This window comes from Columba livia, chromosome 8, assembly GCF_036013475.1.
Source record: "Columba livia isolate bColLiv1 breed racing homer chromosome 8, bColLiv1.pat.W.v2, whole genome shotgun sequence".
NCBI classification, from domain to species: Eukaryota; Metazoa; Chordata; class Aves; order Columbiformes; family Columbidae; genus Columba; species Columba livia.
In genome coordinates, this window is record NC_088609.1 from 5,835,461 (window position 1) to 5,851,358 (window position 15,898).

At 43.0% G+C, this 15,898-nt stretch overlaps 1 protein-coding gene across 1 annotated transcript in view; it reads left to right on the plus strand.

Annotated features, from left to right (window-relative positions):
• The first annotated feature begins 11,284 nt into the window (after positions 1-11,284).
• The window catches only part of LOC102095194 (ral guanine nucleotide dissociation stimulator-like 1), a 74,607-nt gene continuing 69,993 nt past the window's right edge, over positions 11,285-15,898 (plus strand). The window contains exons 1-2 of the mRNA XM_065070839.1: positions 11,285-11,878; positions 12,840-12,950. Of these exons, the coding sequence (XP_064926911.1) occupies positions 11,852-11,878; positions 12,840-12,950 (138 nt within the window). The 5' untranslated portion in view covers positions 11,285-11,851. The remainder of the gene's footprint in view (positions 11,879-12,839; positions 12,951-15,898) is intronic.

Genomic DNA, 15,898 nt, shown 5'->3' on the forward strand with positions numbered 1-15,898 from the left:
TGAGTCATGCTGCTCCCAAAAGGTCACAGAATTTTTACTGGGCATTGAGCTAAATCTGTTCAAGTGGTTTGAACTCTATTAATCTACATCAGAGTGGGATCAGTGACTGTTGGATATCAGACCAGGGCAGTGACTGTCCCCCCGCACTGAGCACTGGGGAGGACACACCTCCGATCCTGGGGTCAGTTTTGTGCCCCTCACACCAAGAAAGCCCTTGAGGTGCTGGAGCGAGTTGAGAGAAGGGAACGGAGCTGGTGAGGGGCTGGAGCACAAGTGTGATGGGAGCGGCTGAGGGACCTGGGGGGTTCAGCCTAGAGAACAGGAGCTGAGGGGAGACCTTCTGATCTCTGAACTGCCTGAAAGGAGCTTGGAGCCAGGGGGAGTCGGGCTCTGCTCCCCAGGAACAAGTGTCAGGACCAGAGGAAATGGCCTCAAGTTGTGCCAAGGGAGGTTGAGGTTGGATCTGGGGAACAATGTCTTCCAAGAGAGGGTTGTAAAGCATTGGAACAGGCTGCCCAGGGCAGTGGTGGAGTCACCATCCCTGGAGGGGTTGAACAGACACAGAGATGAGGTTTTCAGGGACATGGGGTAGTGCCAGGGGTGGGTTAACAGTTGGACTTGATGATCTTGAGGGTCTTTTCCAACCAAAATGGTTCTATGATTCTCTCATACAATCTATTTTTGCATTGTAATAGTGCCTAAAGGTCACAACCAGGGTTTATGTCGTCTTGTCCTGGAACATTTGCAACTGGGTAGAAATGTGTCTCAAAGAATGTAATGAAAATTAAAAGAAAAAACATGGGTAGAGGGAACAATGGGAAGGATGTAGGGCAAAGTATGAAGGTAAATACCAGTGAGAGCAAGTATTTATAGATCACTAGTGATATGCATCACTTGCAGGCTGTAAATCATTTAAACTTTTGTTAGTAACGGAAATGTTGCCTGTGTCCCACAGGATCTTTTTGTCACTGTTGTGAACTGCAGATGCATTTTTGGCATCAGAATAAAGATGCATCTCAGAGCTGGGTTTATCAGTTTGAAATGGTTACCAAGTATGTATTGGTAGCATATATTAATGAAAGAAAAAGCCTCCCAGCGAACTTTACCATTGGGAGCTTCTGGTAGGCATTGATCTGCGAGAAGCATCAGCAGAGGTGAGAGGCTTCTAAGAGATAAGGAGAGTCAGAAGAGAGATTGAACTCTGAGGGATCTTAGTGAATATTAAATAACTGAGTGCAAAAGAAAGTCTTAATGCTGCATTTTGACTGAGCTGAAGGGTCGGAATATGGGCTTTGGAAAGCTCAGAGTTTGTACAAGGTGGAAGACAAGAGTCATAACAGCATAAAGGGAGAAAGGTTGGAGCTGACTTATGCTGGTAAAAGCATTTTTGCCTCCCCTAGCAAAACAGGTCACTAGTTTAGTGCCCATTTTCTTCATCTAGAGATGTCCTGGTCGAGGAAGCCTTAGCACCACATTGACACACGCAGTGTAGTCAAGAGGCAGAAGTAGATGTGCTGCCCGGGTTACTGGCTTAGGCCACTGCAACAGCAGAGCTTACTCTGGTGTCAGAGAAAGCAGAAATTGAAAGGAGCTCAGAAGGGGCCTTGCGTGTAGGTAACCGTGCCGTGGGTTGTGAGTGGCTGTCATGGCATCTAACGAACATGACTGAACATCTTCCTTGTCTGTCTGATGATCTTATTCAATTTGTGGTGTTTCACGAGAGAGAAAGATAAAGGGCATTAAAAGTAAACGGAATGCTATCTGCATTTCAAAACTGCCTTTCTGTTGTTTTCAAACAGGTTCGGAATTTCTCCTTAAAGCACCTGTCTCTTCAGCGATGTTAGAGGAGATGAAGAAGGAACCCACCTGAGCAAGATGGGGAGTCTCTCCACAGCCTGGAGGAGGCAAGTCTGAGGAAGCCTTCTGAGCAAGTTGTGGAGGCTCCACAGAGCCTTCAGGAGGCAAGTCACTGGTGTACAGACTGTTCTCTCTGACTAGGGGATATTTTAGAGATGGAGGAGGTAAAAAACAGACAGAAAAACAACTCAAAAAAACCCAAACCCAAACTCCCCAAACCAGGATTTTATTGCACTGCCCTCAAAAGAGATACTATTTTAGTGATTTCTGTGCTGAAGGCTGTGGTAGTTAGTAAACCCCTGAAATTTTAATTGGTCAAGTGGAATGTATGATGATCCAACATTATGGGGTTGCAGAGGGACCCGTATATGTATTTCTAAAGTTAATTGTTATGTATTTGTTTACAGTTATCTTGTAAACAGTGCTGAAAACAAAGCTGTGAAGTAGGAGTCTGATTTAATGGTGCTAACTTGGCTCTGTAGCGGGGCTATAAGAGGGTAATAAAATTCTTGCAGGATTTGATGAAATCAGATAGAATGAATGTAGCGTTAAAGAAAACAAGAGGCCTATAGATAAGCTGAATTCTTGCTTCACTTCAATTATTTCCCTTTTAACCCAGTGAAGACAAGAAAAAAGTTGACAACTGTTGCTTGAGCACTGGGAACAAGGTAGGTCAGTAGCCCAAGCCAATGGGAAAATGAGATTCTTTCTCACATCTTTGCTCTGAGCTCAGTTGAAGCCTGTGTTCTGTTTTCTGTTACGCTACTGGGAATCCTTTGTTGGCTTGGATTAACAGCATTGTGATCTGAGACCAAAGAATTGCACAGAGTGCAATGAAAACTCGAAAGAATTCATTTTAGATCTGGCTGAGAAATCTGTCCATGGTGTTCAACAGTCTTCAGCATCCAGAAGAGCGCTATGATGGTAATACAAGGACTTGTGATGTTTATCCCTGTTATTTTAATGACCTCATAGAGGTAAAGAGTGTTGTGTTGGTGCACAACGTTCAGAAATGCAAAACTTTGTTTTGCGGTTCACAACTCTCAAGATTGCTTGCAGATTTTCTTCATGTTTTAAGTCTAAGATATGGAGTTACTTTTGCACATTTTAATTGTGATCTCTGACATAGATAATAGGGATTGGTCTCTTCTCCCCAGCAGTTCGCAATAGGACAAGGGGGCATGGGCTTAAACTCTGCCAGGGGAAATTTAGGCTGGAGATTAGAAAGCAATTCTTTGCAGAGAGAGTGGTCAGGCATTGGAATGGCTGCCCAGGGAGGTGCTGGATTCGCCGTCCCTGGAGGTTTTTAAACTGAGATTGGACATGGCACTTAGTGCCATGATCTAGTGAATGGACCGGAGTTGGACCAAGGGTTGGACTCTGGGGATGATCTCTGAGGTCTTTTCCAACCCAGTCAATTCTGTGATTCTGTGCCGTTGAAAACGTGATTACTAGAGTTTGCTGTCGGAACAGCATTTAAATTGAAACTCTTCATTTATTCTTTCTGGAAGCTATGTGTGCATGAAGCAAATGAGTCAAGAGACATGCCATCTGATTGTAACTCAATGGGTGGGAGGGACAAAGTCCTTGGGCTTTGAACTAGTTAGATATAAATACAGAGCTAGCTGACAAAAGTCTGCTCAGAGGAACGGGAGGCCCCAGATCGAGTGGGAAATACTCCCATATCCTAAATAATAGACACTCCAATAGAATTATTAAGCCCAGACAGCTTAGTGGAATGCTTGGATTAAAGGATACCAGAGTGTTGCAGACTTCTAGGGGAGGAAATATTTCTTTTTTAAGAGGAAAAATGAAAAAGACTTACAGTCAACAGAGATTTATACTGTTTAAACAAACTGTAATGGGGTCATAAAAGGCATATGTGTATCTGTAACCAAAGCAAAATGAAACAGAAAGGAAAAAGAAAGTTATGTTTGTAAATGGGAAATTTTGAGAGCTCATTGTAATCAAACAGGTAAATTTCTTATTCTGGAAAGTGAAGCTTTCTAGAAAAGACCATGAACTGTGGCAAGTAATTTGTGAGTGAGGGGGAGGATTCAGTACCAACTAGCCAAAAATATAAATAACAAATTTGTAAATGTATTGAAAGTAAAAAGATTCTTATGGAGAATCAGCTGTTTAAGGAGATGAGAGAGCAACTAGGAAAAATTAGAATTTTGCTAAATCAACCCAATACATGCTTTTGCTATGACCAATTTAATTATTAAGCCTTACTTAGGTGCAAAACACAGAGAAGGCAACCTTCTGAGTGACACTTGTGTACGAGAGCCATTTGATTCACAAATCAGGAAAGCGGTTTTCTTTTTCTGACTTCAGCTGGCCTAAACAAAATGCCCCGTTTATATCACAATGTCTGTAAGATTTTCCTTTTTTTTTTCCGTGTGTTTGTTGGATTAATTTTATGATGCTGTCTAGGAGCTATGGCAGAAAACCTGGTCATTACAATACTGAGGAGCCAAATGGAAGTGTGTGTGTATGTCTGTGTAAAAGACGGGAACATCAGTCCTTTCCTTGAAATAGGAAGAAATCGGTGAGCTCCGTCTCCTTGTCTTCTCCTTTATACACACGCTTGCCTATTCCTCTGTGAAGCAATCATAAGACAAAGGAATATGTTCCCATTGTTTACAAACCGTGATCTCAACAGGACAGCCTTGTTTCCAGCACTGTACAGTGTCTGAACGCTTTGGTCACAGCCTCTTCAGGCCTAAACCCTTGACCTGTTACAGCTGTTTCATCCCATCATCTTTGCAAAGAAATTACCGAGTGACATCATCATATGACATTGTATTTGCCTTTATTTGTTTTTGGAGATATGCTTGAATTATCATGAAAAGGTAGAAAACTCAGGCAACCAGAATCTGTTCAGGTGTAACTCCATGCCCGAGCTATCAGCTGAGCCAGACGTGGGCTGTGCTGGTGCAGGGTCTGCTGCAAGGTCCAAATCTCCATGTGCCTGAAGCCACCAGGTTGTCCTGGCGCTCTGCCGTATGCCAGGACCGGCTCCGTGTGGTCATGGAGAACTGATAGGGAGCCATTGTCCTCTTCAACCTCAAATGCCTCTGGAGTTCTCTCTTTCTACCATTTTTCATGCACCTTGTGATACAGAGATTTTGGTATGAAGGCTAAAGGTTTAGGCATTTTGGTCTGCTCATTTATGGTGCTGTTATTTTTGTCACTGTTCTTAGAGATATTTAATGCTTGCTGGATATATTAGCTTTCTCTTCACGGTCTTCCCTAACTTTTTATTGAAGAAAGGAGTAATAATTTTCATTCTGCGTAGGCACTGGGGTTGACTCTGGTCTCATGACAATATAAATTGGGAGAAACCGAATTGACGTCAGGAGAATTACCCACAATCAAATTTGTAATTGAGCAATGCTTTTTTTATATAGGATTAAAGTATTTATTCTTTGCAGAAAGTTTTAAAATTGTTCAAATGAGGCCCTTGGACTCTGCTCAAAGGTGAATTTTTTGGAAAGTTTGAGTGAAAACATTTCATCCATGTGTGAGTATGAGGAGAGTGGGAAACTATTTTTCCCCTTCATAAAGACATTTGCTGCCTTCTTTTGAACAGCTCTGCAGCTTGAGGAGCTGAGGGCTGTGTGCTAAAATTTGGCATCAAAATAGCCATAGCTATGAAGTATCTTAGTTTTGGCTTTTATTTGACTGAGCTATGAGCCTTAGAAAACCACGTACTCCGCATGCACTTCAGGGTTTTGTTTCTTCCTTCAAAGCTGGTGAACGGTGCAGTCAAGAGGATTTGCTGTGAGCACCTGAGCAGCTATGCAGCACGAAACTAGAGAGATTGCTTTGTAGCAGCAGGGACACATGGGGCTGGAAAAGGAACCTAAGACCTTACGGCCTAAGAAAAGTTTCTGTGTGTTTTGCAATATGTGCGACTGAGACTCAAAGTCTGAGAACCTGCTGTCTCTGCTCCTACAGGTTGTTTCTAAAGACCCAAGAGAGATTTCTGCAGACTGAGCAGGGAGCAGGTATGAGAGCAGAGACTCTCTTTGGACTCTGAGATACACTGGCATGACTTAAAATCCTCTTGAGGCAAAAGGCTCAGGGGGCAGAGCATAAAATCCATCATTGTTGCTCCGTATGATGTTGCAGGTGCTGCTGTTCACTGGTGATGTGAACCGTGGTTTTGCTTTTCACCGGTGATGGCCCATGGTTTTGCAAGCAGCATTGCTTTGAAGTCTTAACAAATGGAACTCTAAGGACTTGCTGTTCTTGAAGGGGATATGCCACCTGGATCTGAGATTATACAACAGCACAGTTTGTGAAACAGTGCGTGCCTATCTAATTGCAATCACATGGGAAATGAGAGGTCAAGGGAAGGCTGGATGTGCTTCCTTAACTACATTACATTTACAATGAACCTGGTTAATATTTCCAGTTACTTGGAGGCCTCTATTTAGTTCTAGTGTCAACAAAACCAGATTATGATGAACCTGACTGATGTATAGTGACAGTGCGTCTCATTCATTTAAAGAATACAAATCTCCCAGTTAGTTTATTTTCAAATGAGAAGGATGGAGGGCCTGATTCACCTCTGTTACCCTCTACACCAGCACACAGAGTGTGAGAAGTATTGCCCTAGTACTGAGGGATGCATGAGGTATGTGCCTGGGAGGTGCTTTGTGCTGCTAAGGACCTTCAGCATAGATGAGATTATAGCACACTGAATGCCAAAGCAGATCTAAACCACTCCCTGACAAACTAACTGTGTAACTGAGTGGAAAGCAGGAGCTCAGGTGTGCACAATGTAATGATACTGCCACATGATTTTCATACGGGAACTCTGGTAAAGGGCTCTGTGTAGCCAAGCTACAGGTCAGAGTCCACAGTCGTTAAAACACAATATAGAACTGATTTGTGTTTGCACTTCTACAGTTTTTGAACTCTGTAGCTTTTGTGGCTGCTCTGCGCATGATTTTTTTAAAAATAGCTTCAACCTCAAGAACTGTCGTCTGCAGCACCTGTTAGTTACCAAATTGAGGGCTTATGCCACAAACGGAAAGTAAGAACTGAATGTGGTTATAAAGAAACCAGGCGAATAATAATTAATGAGATAGTCTTAATAGAAACAGCCTTTATTTCCTTTTGTAGGCATGCACTTCTAATGCATTACCCATTGCAGGTGTGTCTCTTTGGACAGGCTTTATTCTTTACGATAGATTCTAACTTATTTTTTTTTAGAGGGTGACCAGACAGTCTTGTGGAATCCTCTCTTCCAGTTAACAGCTGCATATGTATATGTGGTACCCTTGAGGTGGTAGCCGTTGCTTCTTAAAAATAAAAGAAAAAAAAAGGAAACATTGGAAAAACATTTAATGCAAAGACATGGTTGCTAAGATATGTCTGGCATATCCAGCATGCAAGCAATTCTAGCCCCTGGTGCAATCAAGCACCAAGGAGCAGAGACTGCTTGAGCTGGCACTGCAATTGAAAGGGACATCTTGAAAGCATGGCCTAACTTACATTTTTTTGTAATTCAAGGAGTGTTTTCTATTTTTTGGGGGAAAAAAAAAAAGACACTGTTGTGTGTTTTTCTTTCCTATCTCTTCCTAAGCCCCTAAGGACCCTTTCGCAGCGACACTAATTTCATGCAGATCTCTGGTACCTGGCTTCTTCCCTTTTAGGCTGTGTGATGCCGTTCTCTCATGGAGAAGCTATCTGGGATGACTCTTGCATCACCTGCTTACTTTGTCCTTTTTCTTTCCTCTCCCAAATATTTTCCTTATTTGGGTGTCTCTGACTTCTGTTTCCTCTTCTTTGTCTGATAGGCCCCTAGCACAGGCGGTAAGACTGCCTGTTCTTCATTTCCAGCTGGTTTATAGGTCTTTTGCTTTGTCTTCTCATGAAAGAGTCTGCCTGCCAGCTGTAGCAACAGCTGAAAACAAGGAAAAATCATCACTCTGTGACTAACTTATTTCTCTGTGGACAGTCGGCAAGTTCTTGTTGGGGTGGTCAATGATCTGCAGTTTGAGAACTTTCCAGACCTCAAAGTATTTTCTTATATAACATTTCCCGGTGAGAAGTGTAGGGTTGCATTCACAAGTGGGTTTGTATTTCTTTGTTGTTGCGAGGGGGAGGGAATACGTGCTCAGATGTGTTAGAGGAACAATTCTGATTCAGTAGGAAGGGCAAACACAGGGCTTGACTGTGGCAGGAATGTAGTTATTCCATGTGAACATGATTTGGAAAGAACCAACTATTTAACGCAACGTTGCCCATGAGTCTGGTTCATTGAAATAGATGGGATTTGTGTTTAAAGTCTGTTAAAAGACCAGAACAGCAGTTCTACTAAAGAAAGTTGCAGACTGTTATTATTCTTTCTCATGCTTCCTTTGGTCCTTGAAATCTTTACAGAACATATTTTAGATTAATCAGAGCCTGCTTTGTCTTCACGTTTTCCTGTGCATTTTGATCCTGTCTCTTGGTCTCAAATAAGTGGTTGAACACCACGTAATGGTCTGACAATGCAACTAAATGGAAGTAAAATGTTACATGTGCTTTTCTCCCTTTCCGGTATTAAATAATCAGTGTTTGGATGTAAGGTGGATTTTTAGGAGCCTAGACTGACCATGATCCTTTCTCTCTAAAAGGCCAAATAAATACATATATGGTTTTGTAAAAGTTAATGACAAGATTTGGAGTTGAAATGGGTCATTCCTTTAAATTTGTAGTCAGTAGTACCGTATGTTTCATCCACTTTGCAAGATTCTGTTAGTCTGAGAGAAATTTCTTGTATTCCATTTAACAGCTTCGTTGTAGCTACAGGATCTGATGATATAAATACAGACAAGGGCTGTCGAAAGAGGTAGTATATTTAAATTGACCTCTTTGTTTAGCTGGAGAGCAACCCCATACTGTGGCTTAAGGAAAGCACGCTATGTTGGAAAACGCCATCCCATCCATTCTCAGCTGCTTTAATGAAGATACCACCCCAAGCTACAAACACCATTTTCTTAAGTGAGACAGTTATTGGTAGAATCCAGACTTTCAAGGAACTAGAAAACTGAAAAATCAGAATTGGCAGAGGATTTGGATAAACACTTTTCCACTGAAAATCTATGGAAAATGTGATTGCTGGGCTGTTTGCAATGCAGTGTTTGATGTAATTCTCATGGGGAGAAGACTTGGTCCCATGGAGGTTTGAACCTGCAATTCACTTTGATTTCAGGGTCCAGGCTCTAGTTCACCAAGGAAACTTCAGAATTTAGTTCCTTTGATGTGAGAGTTTTAAATTCATGCTAAAGTAAAGCTACTGCTTACGTGCTTCTCTGAACTGGCCTACTAGGTAGGGGCTAAAAAAATATTAATTTTCCAAACTAAGCTGCACTGTGTGTTGTCCTGGCCACCTTGCAGTTTTACCCTTGCAGCTAAACTAGCTAATGGAAACAGTTTCTAGAAGCTTAATCATGTAAGTTAATTTAAGGCATAGTAAACAACATAACTAGATTAAGATTTCAATCAAGTAAATACAGAAGGTTCTACAAAGACAGACTGTTTTTAATATTGGAGAGGTTTTTTGTCTCATCTGTAAAGCGCAATAACTCTTAGCATAGACAATGAATTATTCCCTCAGGCTAATTCTGATACTTCCCTCCTGGGTCAGCTGACTGAGGACACTACAGAACCAAACATTCCATTGTAAATGTATCGTCCTCAAGGCTCACTCAGAAATCTGTTCATCTGGGAAATAGCTGCCCCCTAAGTATATCTACCTTCACAAGTGCTTTTAGTCTAGCTCTCAGTAGGACTAACGGCAAATCTAATTAATAAAAAGGGTGGCTTTTTGCTTCTTGCTAAACTGGATGAGTTCATCTGGCACTCCCTGATGGAGATTCTGTCTGTCACTTGCCAGTGACCAAGAAAATTCAGAAACATCATCCATGAGAGGGTTCGTGCCTTACCTTGAATGGAAAGTCCTGAGCTTGTCTTTCCATAAGGTGTTCCCTAAGGATTCAGTCTGAAATGTGTGATTCGACAAGCTAAATGGAGCCAAACAAGCGTGCTCCTTCCCACTGTATTAACTCAATCCCATTTTCTTCTTATTAAAGAAATAGTTAGAAATAAATGCTGGGGTTTGCTGACTGCCATCCAAAGTAATACATCAAAGTGCACTTATTGTGGCACCAGAACATCATACCACGATAAAGCTTTTATTTCAATACAGAGTAGTTATTTGGCTTTGCTGTTAAATTCCTTGTAGCTGGGTATCCATTTTCATATGCTAACAGATGTTTGTCCTGTTCAATAGCAATTTGTTCTGAAACTGCTTGCCTGCCTGCTGGGCTAGCTACATGAATTCAATGCAGACTCCGTTTTTTGCACCTAAAAATTATGGTTTGGAAAACCAGTTTGCAAAATCTAAAGCATTCAAAATGGCCTGTGCAGTTTTACAGGAGAAGCCAAGGGACTTGGGAAAGCTGGACTCTGCTTTGTATACTAGAATACATTTTAGTCAGATTATTAAAGCCTGTATCTGTCTCAGCATATTCTGGATAACTTCAGTATTACACAAAGAAACTAAATGCACAGCCTGGCAAATAATCAGATCAGTTCATCCATGACAACAGCTCAATGTTGGTTTCGTTGCTTAAAATAATGTTCCTTGCTTTCATGTGCTTCCTCATGTTCACAGCTGCAAGTTCTAACAGTCTCTCTGCACTAGCAGAGCTCCTGAGGTCACTGGTGCTAACACTTGTGTATCAACATGTTAATACAGTCGCTGTTAGTGCTGGCGTTCAGGAGCTCTGACTCTCTGGTTCAATTCTTACCTCTTTCATTGGCTTGTACAGTAATTTGTGCACTCAGCTCCTCTCTGCTTTAATTTTTAAGTCCAAAACAAACCCCCAGATAACTAAGGCAGCTAAAAAGAGGCAACTTAAGTTAGTTTTATAAGGTGTTTTGAGATCCTGGTGTTAGCATGCTGGTGTCTGCAACCTGCGCTTGTGTGGATATGATGATCATGGTTCATACGGGCTTGGCTGTGACCAAGGGACCCACAGAAGAAAAATAAGGATATTGTGGGTTTAGTCTGTGTAAAGATGTAGGTAGGAAATGCAATAATCTATTGATACAGAATCAGTATCAGAAACTTTTCTTCTTGAGTAGGAAGTAATTCTCTTGAGGCGAGATGGGTGAAAATAGCCAGGGTTTGTTTCTTGATGCCAGTTGTACGGGTCAATGCTTTTCCCCATACCTCCACTTTCCCATCACCCTAAACCCCTGTCAGCCGTGTTGGGGCTTACTACAACGCTTACTTCCCTTACTTTCAAGCTTGTGGAAATAAGCTTGTAAAATGAAGCCTGGCTTAACATTTCTACCTTTTGTGGCAGTGGTGTGGGGTTTGTTTTGTTTTGTTTTTTCTGTGGGTGTGGTGCTTTTGTAATTCTTTTTTTTTGGCTTATTTGTTTTTCTTCTTCCTGCAGAACAGTTCGCAGCCCCCCGGCAGCGGGCAGGGAGCCCCACGGCAGCGGGGCTGGGCTGGGCTGGGGCCCGCGGCTCCCGCACCTGCCCCCGGACCCGCCGCCCCCTCACCGTGCCCGAGCGCCGGGGCGCGGCTGCACCGGGGCGATGGCTGGAGGGAGGAGGCGGTTCCTTCGCTCCCCGTCCCCGCTGAAGCCCAGCAGGACGCTCCGCACCTTGTCCCCCCTCCCAGGGCCATCGCGGCGGCGGCTCAAGCAGCGTACCCCGGGGAGCCGCGGCTACGGGTAGTAGGGACGAGAGAAGCCGCCGTGACTCGTCGGCCGGGGCTGCCCGCGATCAACAGGAAGCCCCTTGGCGGGGCCGGGCCGAGGCGGGGCCTGGCGGGGCCGCCCGCCCTCCCTCCCGCGCCGCGGAGCCGAGGGGCCGCACGGCTCGGCCCGGCCCGGCCCGCGGCGGCGGCCGCTGACAGGGCGGAGCGGCGGCGGCAGCGGCGGCGTGTCCCGGCGAGGCGCCCGGGGAGGCACCGAGAATGAAATTGCTGTGGAAAGCTAAAATGGTAACGGGTGTCCCGTCCCCCCCCCTCCCCTTCCCCTGCCCGCGGGGTGACCGGGCGCGCCGGCCGCTGCCTCCCGGAGCCCCGCTGGGAACGCGCTGCCTCATCGCTGCGCTTCCGAGAGATGCTTCTCTTCGGGAGAAACTCTGTGTGTGTGCCTGACAGCGAGGGGATGGAGAGGGTGCTCCGGAGAGGGAAGTTAGTTTACTCCTCGGAGAAATTCAGATGCGTGTTTTCTGTCCGCGTTGCAGCAACTTGTGCTCTTTCGTACGGTTAATAAGCTTGGAAATGAGGAGTCATTGCAGCACATGTTCGGTTAAAGTTTGGAAGACGTTGCACTTTTTTTCTTTTCATCCGCTTTCTATTATTTGTGAGTTTTAAAGCCTCGACTCTGTAAAGTTTTTTTGTAGCTTGAAATAATAGGTTTTGGAAAAGCAAACCACAAACGCTTTAGATCCCTCCTGTCAAAAGAAATAAAGGGTTGCTGTATTTCAAATGCTGTTAGCTTCAAAGTTTGAAGGCTGCTTGCCTAAGTAGTTCAACAGTTTTTAAAAGTGCAATTCCTTCCATAAATGAAAGGCCAAAGAGATTAATTGCTTTAAAAAAGGGGGGAAGGGGAGGGAGAGGGAAGACAAGACTGCTAATCAAAACCAAACTATTGCCTTAGAAAAGAGTTTATACAACTATTTAAAATATGTGCTAGTCTAGGAAAAATAGTTAAATGGAAAGTCAGGGTATCTCGCTACCGCAGGAAAGGACAGCTTGCCAAAAATATCTGCAGTGTTCCCTCGATCTAAAAGTATTCTGTATTGCTTTGATTGTTGTATTTACTTTGTGCAGCCCATCTTCTGCCCTCAGCTCTGCATGAAGCAGTAGAGCACCTGGTATAGATTGTGGTTAGCAGAGGAGGGAAAATATTCCTTTCTCTCTTACTTTTTTTTTCTCTTTGCCCTTTTCCTGGCAGAGCACAATTCAGGATGGGGGTGAAGAAGTAGAAGAAGGAGCTGTTTACCATGTCACCCTGAAAAGAGTGCAGATCCAGCAGGCTGCCAACAAAGGAGCAAGATGGCTCGGGGTAAGTAGAGCACGGTGGCATTTTGGATGGATGGTCATGGACTTTGGAGCCTCCTCCAGGGAGCTGAATTCTACACGGATCGTTATGATATTAACTTTTAGCACTGGCTGCTCTCACTATTAAAAAACAAACAAAAAAACCCCACCAAACAAAACAGTGAAGTCGTGTCTGGATCATCTGAAATGACTCTCTCCTTGTGTTGACTCCTTTTCTTGATGTATAAAAAAGATGTGACCAGTTGTAGCTGTGGGTCAGAGGGTACTTAGTGCAGAAATAAGGGTTTAGCTCATGGCCTGAGAAGCTGAACGTTTGTCAATTATTTTGGAGTGGCTGTGTCTCATTTCTGCTGTTAGGAACCTGTCTCAGGTCTCCCAAACAAATAGTCTTGGTGTTTTGACTAATTAAGGTCTCTGAAAAGTCAGCAGAAACTTCTTCAAAACTTAAGTGAATATAGATTTGGGTCTCTTATCTTCATATTGCTTTCTCAGCTGGGTGAGAAATTAATTGTCTGCCTTTCTGCAGGAATTACAGCTCTGTACTGTTTTTCAGAGGTATTTCCAAGCACGAAGGCTTTAGGGGTAAGTGCAATGAGCTGAAATGCACAGGCTTTCAGTTTGGCAGCTGCTGATGCCTGCACCGTTGTCAGGCCAAGTCCCCAGCTGATTAAAGTGTCCTCACTTCATTGCAATCAGTGCAGCTGTGGCAGTTTGAGCCAGATGGTCAGGAGGTGGGTAGAACTTCCGTGTTATGTTGTGGTGTTTCTACATTTTCTTCAGGATCAAAGGCAATAACATAAGAACTTGCTTTGATGTAGTGTCCAGGTTGATATTGTAGAGACTTAAAACTGCCCTGATGTTTATATCGAATAATTTTCTTGTGAAATTCCATGACATAAGGCAATGCAGCAGTGCTGAAACCACAAAAAAAAAAAGAGGCAAATTGTATTCTGCATACAAATAGTGCTTAGAATCTCCCCTTCCCGTCTTTCCAAGAAGTACATGGAGTTCTCATCAGAACAGATAATTTCAAATCTGCTTCCTTTGAGTGGCAGATTTCCCATCTCTACCTCCTGTTTTTACCAGGAAAAATATTAGAAAGTATTTTTGACCTCCTGTCCATTTCCCAGCTGATGGTTTTGTGTAAGAGGTGGGGAGCATTTTGAGCATGTCTGTGTCCCTTAAATGTACTTTAGAAAAGTAGATTTTTTTTTTCCTGTTTCAGGGGTGTTGCTCCTTGTACGTAGGAGGAGTTTGCCAGGTCTTGCTCATATTCTCAAGGGAAGAGTGCATGTTGTGTTCATAAGATCGTCCCCACAGCTGATAGTGCCCATCTTAATAGAATGACAAGGGACTGCAAGGTCAGGGGAGTGACTTTGAGCTTTCTGGGGCTGGTGTTGGTGTTTTCAGGTCAGAGTGGAGCCGTTTGGGGGGGAAGGAGGCAACATGTCACAAGTCCACACCTGTTCCAGGCATCAGTTAGTGGTGACTTCAGCTTGGAGGCTGGCACCTTTCATGAGCAAAAAATCTCATGCATATTAATTATTTTAAAAGTCTTTTTAAATGTATGGGCTGTTTTGTTTCCCTTAAGCTCTTCAGAGCATAAAATATTTTAAGCTTTTTTTGTGATCTTGTTTTATTAATGGCTTCGCTGTGGTCCTAAAGTCAATAAATAGCCTCTAACCCAGACCATTATTTACGAACAGCCATCCCTGCCCCCAGCTGTTTTGCTTTGAAAAGCCTAATTGTCTCTTTTATAATTGTCATGAGGTGACTTTTTTTTCTTTAATCTGGAGCTTATAGGGGTTTATGATGTTAATGTTTTTTCTGTGCTTTGAAATTCATAGCACTAAACTAATAAGCTGATGGATTTCTCAATGTCGGTCTTAATTTTTTTGCTGGTGCTCTAAGTCAGGCTTAAGTTGAAGACTCAAGGTTAACTGAAGAGTGTGAGAACAACCTATTTGCACATTAGCGAGTATTGAGGCTTCCTTGTCACAAATACAGTAACTCTGTTACTGATTATATGTCTGTCTGGATTTCTTTTTTAAGAAGTTTCTTTTCCGATGTCAGTTTGTGTCCTGTAAAGCTTCACTTGACAGTTTGACCTTCTCTGGGTTACTGAGCTGCTGCTGTTTCTTGGTGCAGGTCAAGGTCCTTCTGGCTTGAGAGGCCCAGGTGTTTTAAAACATGGATGTTGGACGTGTCTGTTCAAAGTTGTGTGATATTGGAGCAGGGGGTGGTCCAGCGGTTCCACAGTGGTTAGTTCTTAGTGATGCTGCATTTGTAGAGTGATTTGGAGGCTTTTCAGCTGAAAAGCGTTAGCTGGTAAATTATTGGATGTGTCTGAGAGAAATGCAGCTCTAACTGAAAATTTCGTAGAACCCACGTTGAAAAGAATATAAAAGTTTTTGTTCATTTTAAGTGAGTTGGGCTTTATTACCAATTCCTTTAAGTACTGAGAAGCTTGAAATCTTGCTTAGTAACTTCTTGCAGAGGTACCAGTAAGTGAGGGACCTTAGATCTTTTATGCTCCAAGAAGTCTAATAAACCTTTCTTAAAATTCCTGATCTGAAGAAAGCATCCAGGGTTCCTTGAGTAGTTGGCCCTGGTATGGGAGAATGGTCAATTTAAAAGCCAACCGTAAGATTACAGCTTAAGCACTGGAAACACTTGCCTGTTTAAATAAGAAATGTCTTTCTAGTGTTTCAAACTTTGACAATTAATGAAAGCAAAAGACAAACAGGCTGTGACTGATGCAGTCATCAGCACTTCTTAAATTGCAAGTGTGAAGCTTTTGTATAAATACCAAATTCCTTAGCTTTAAATTTAATATTAGATATCAAAGGATGGCAATCGTAGCTATTGTTTTTGTCACTAAATATTGAGAGAAGCTTTAGACTTCAGTCACTACAGTGTTATGAAATATTAAAAGCTGTGGTAGTAGCTCAT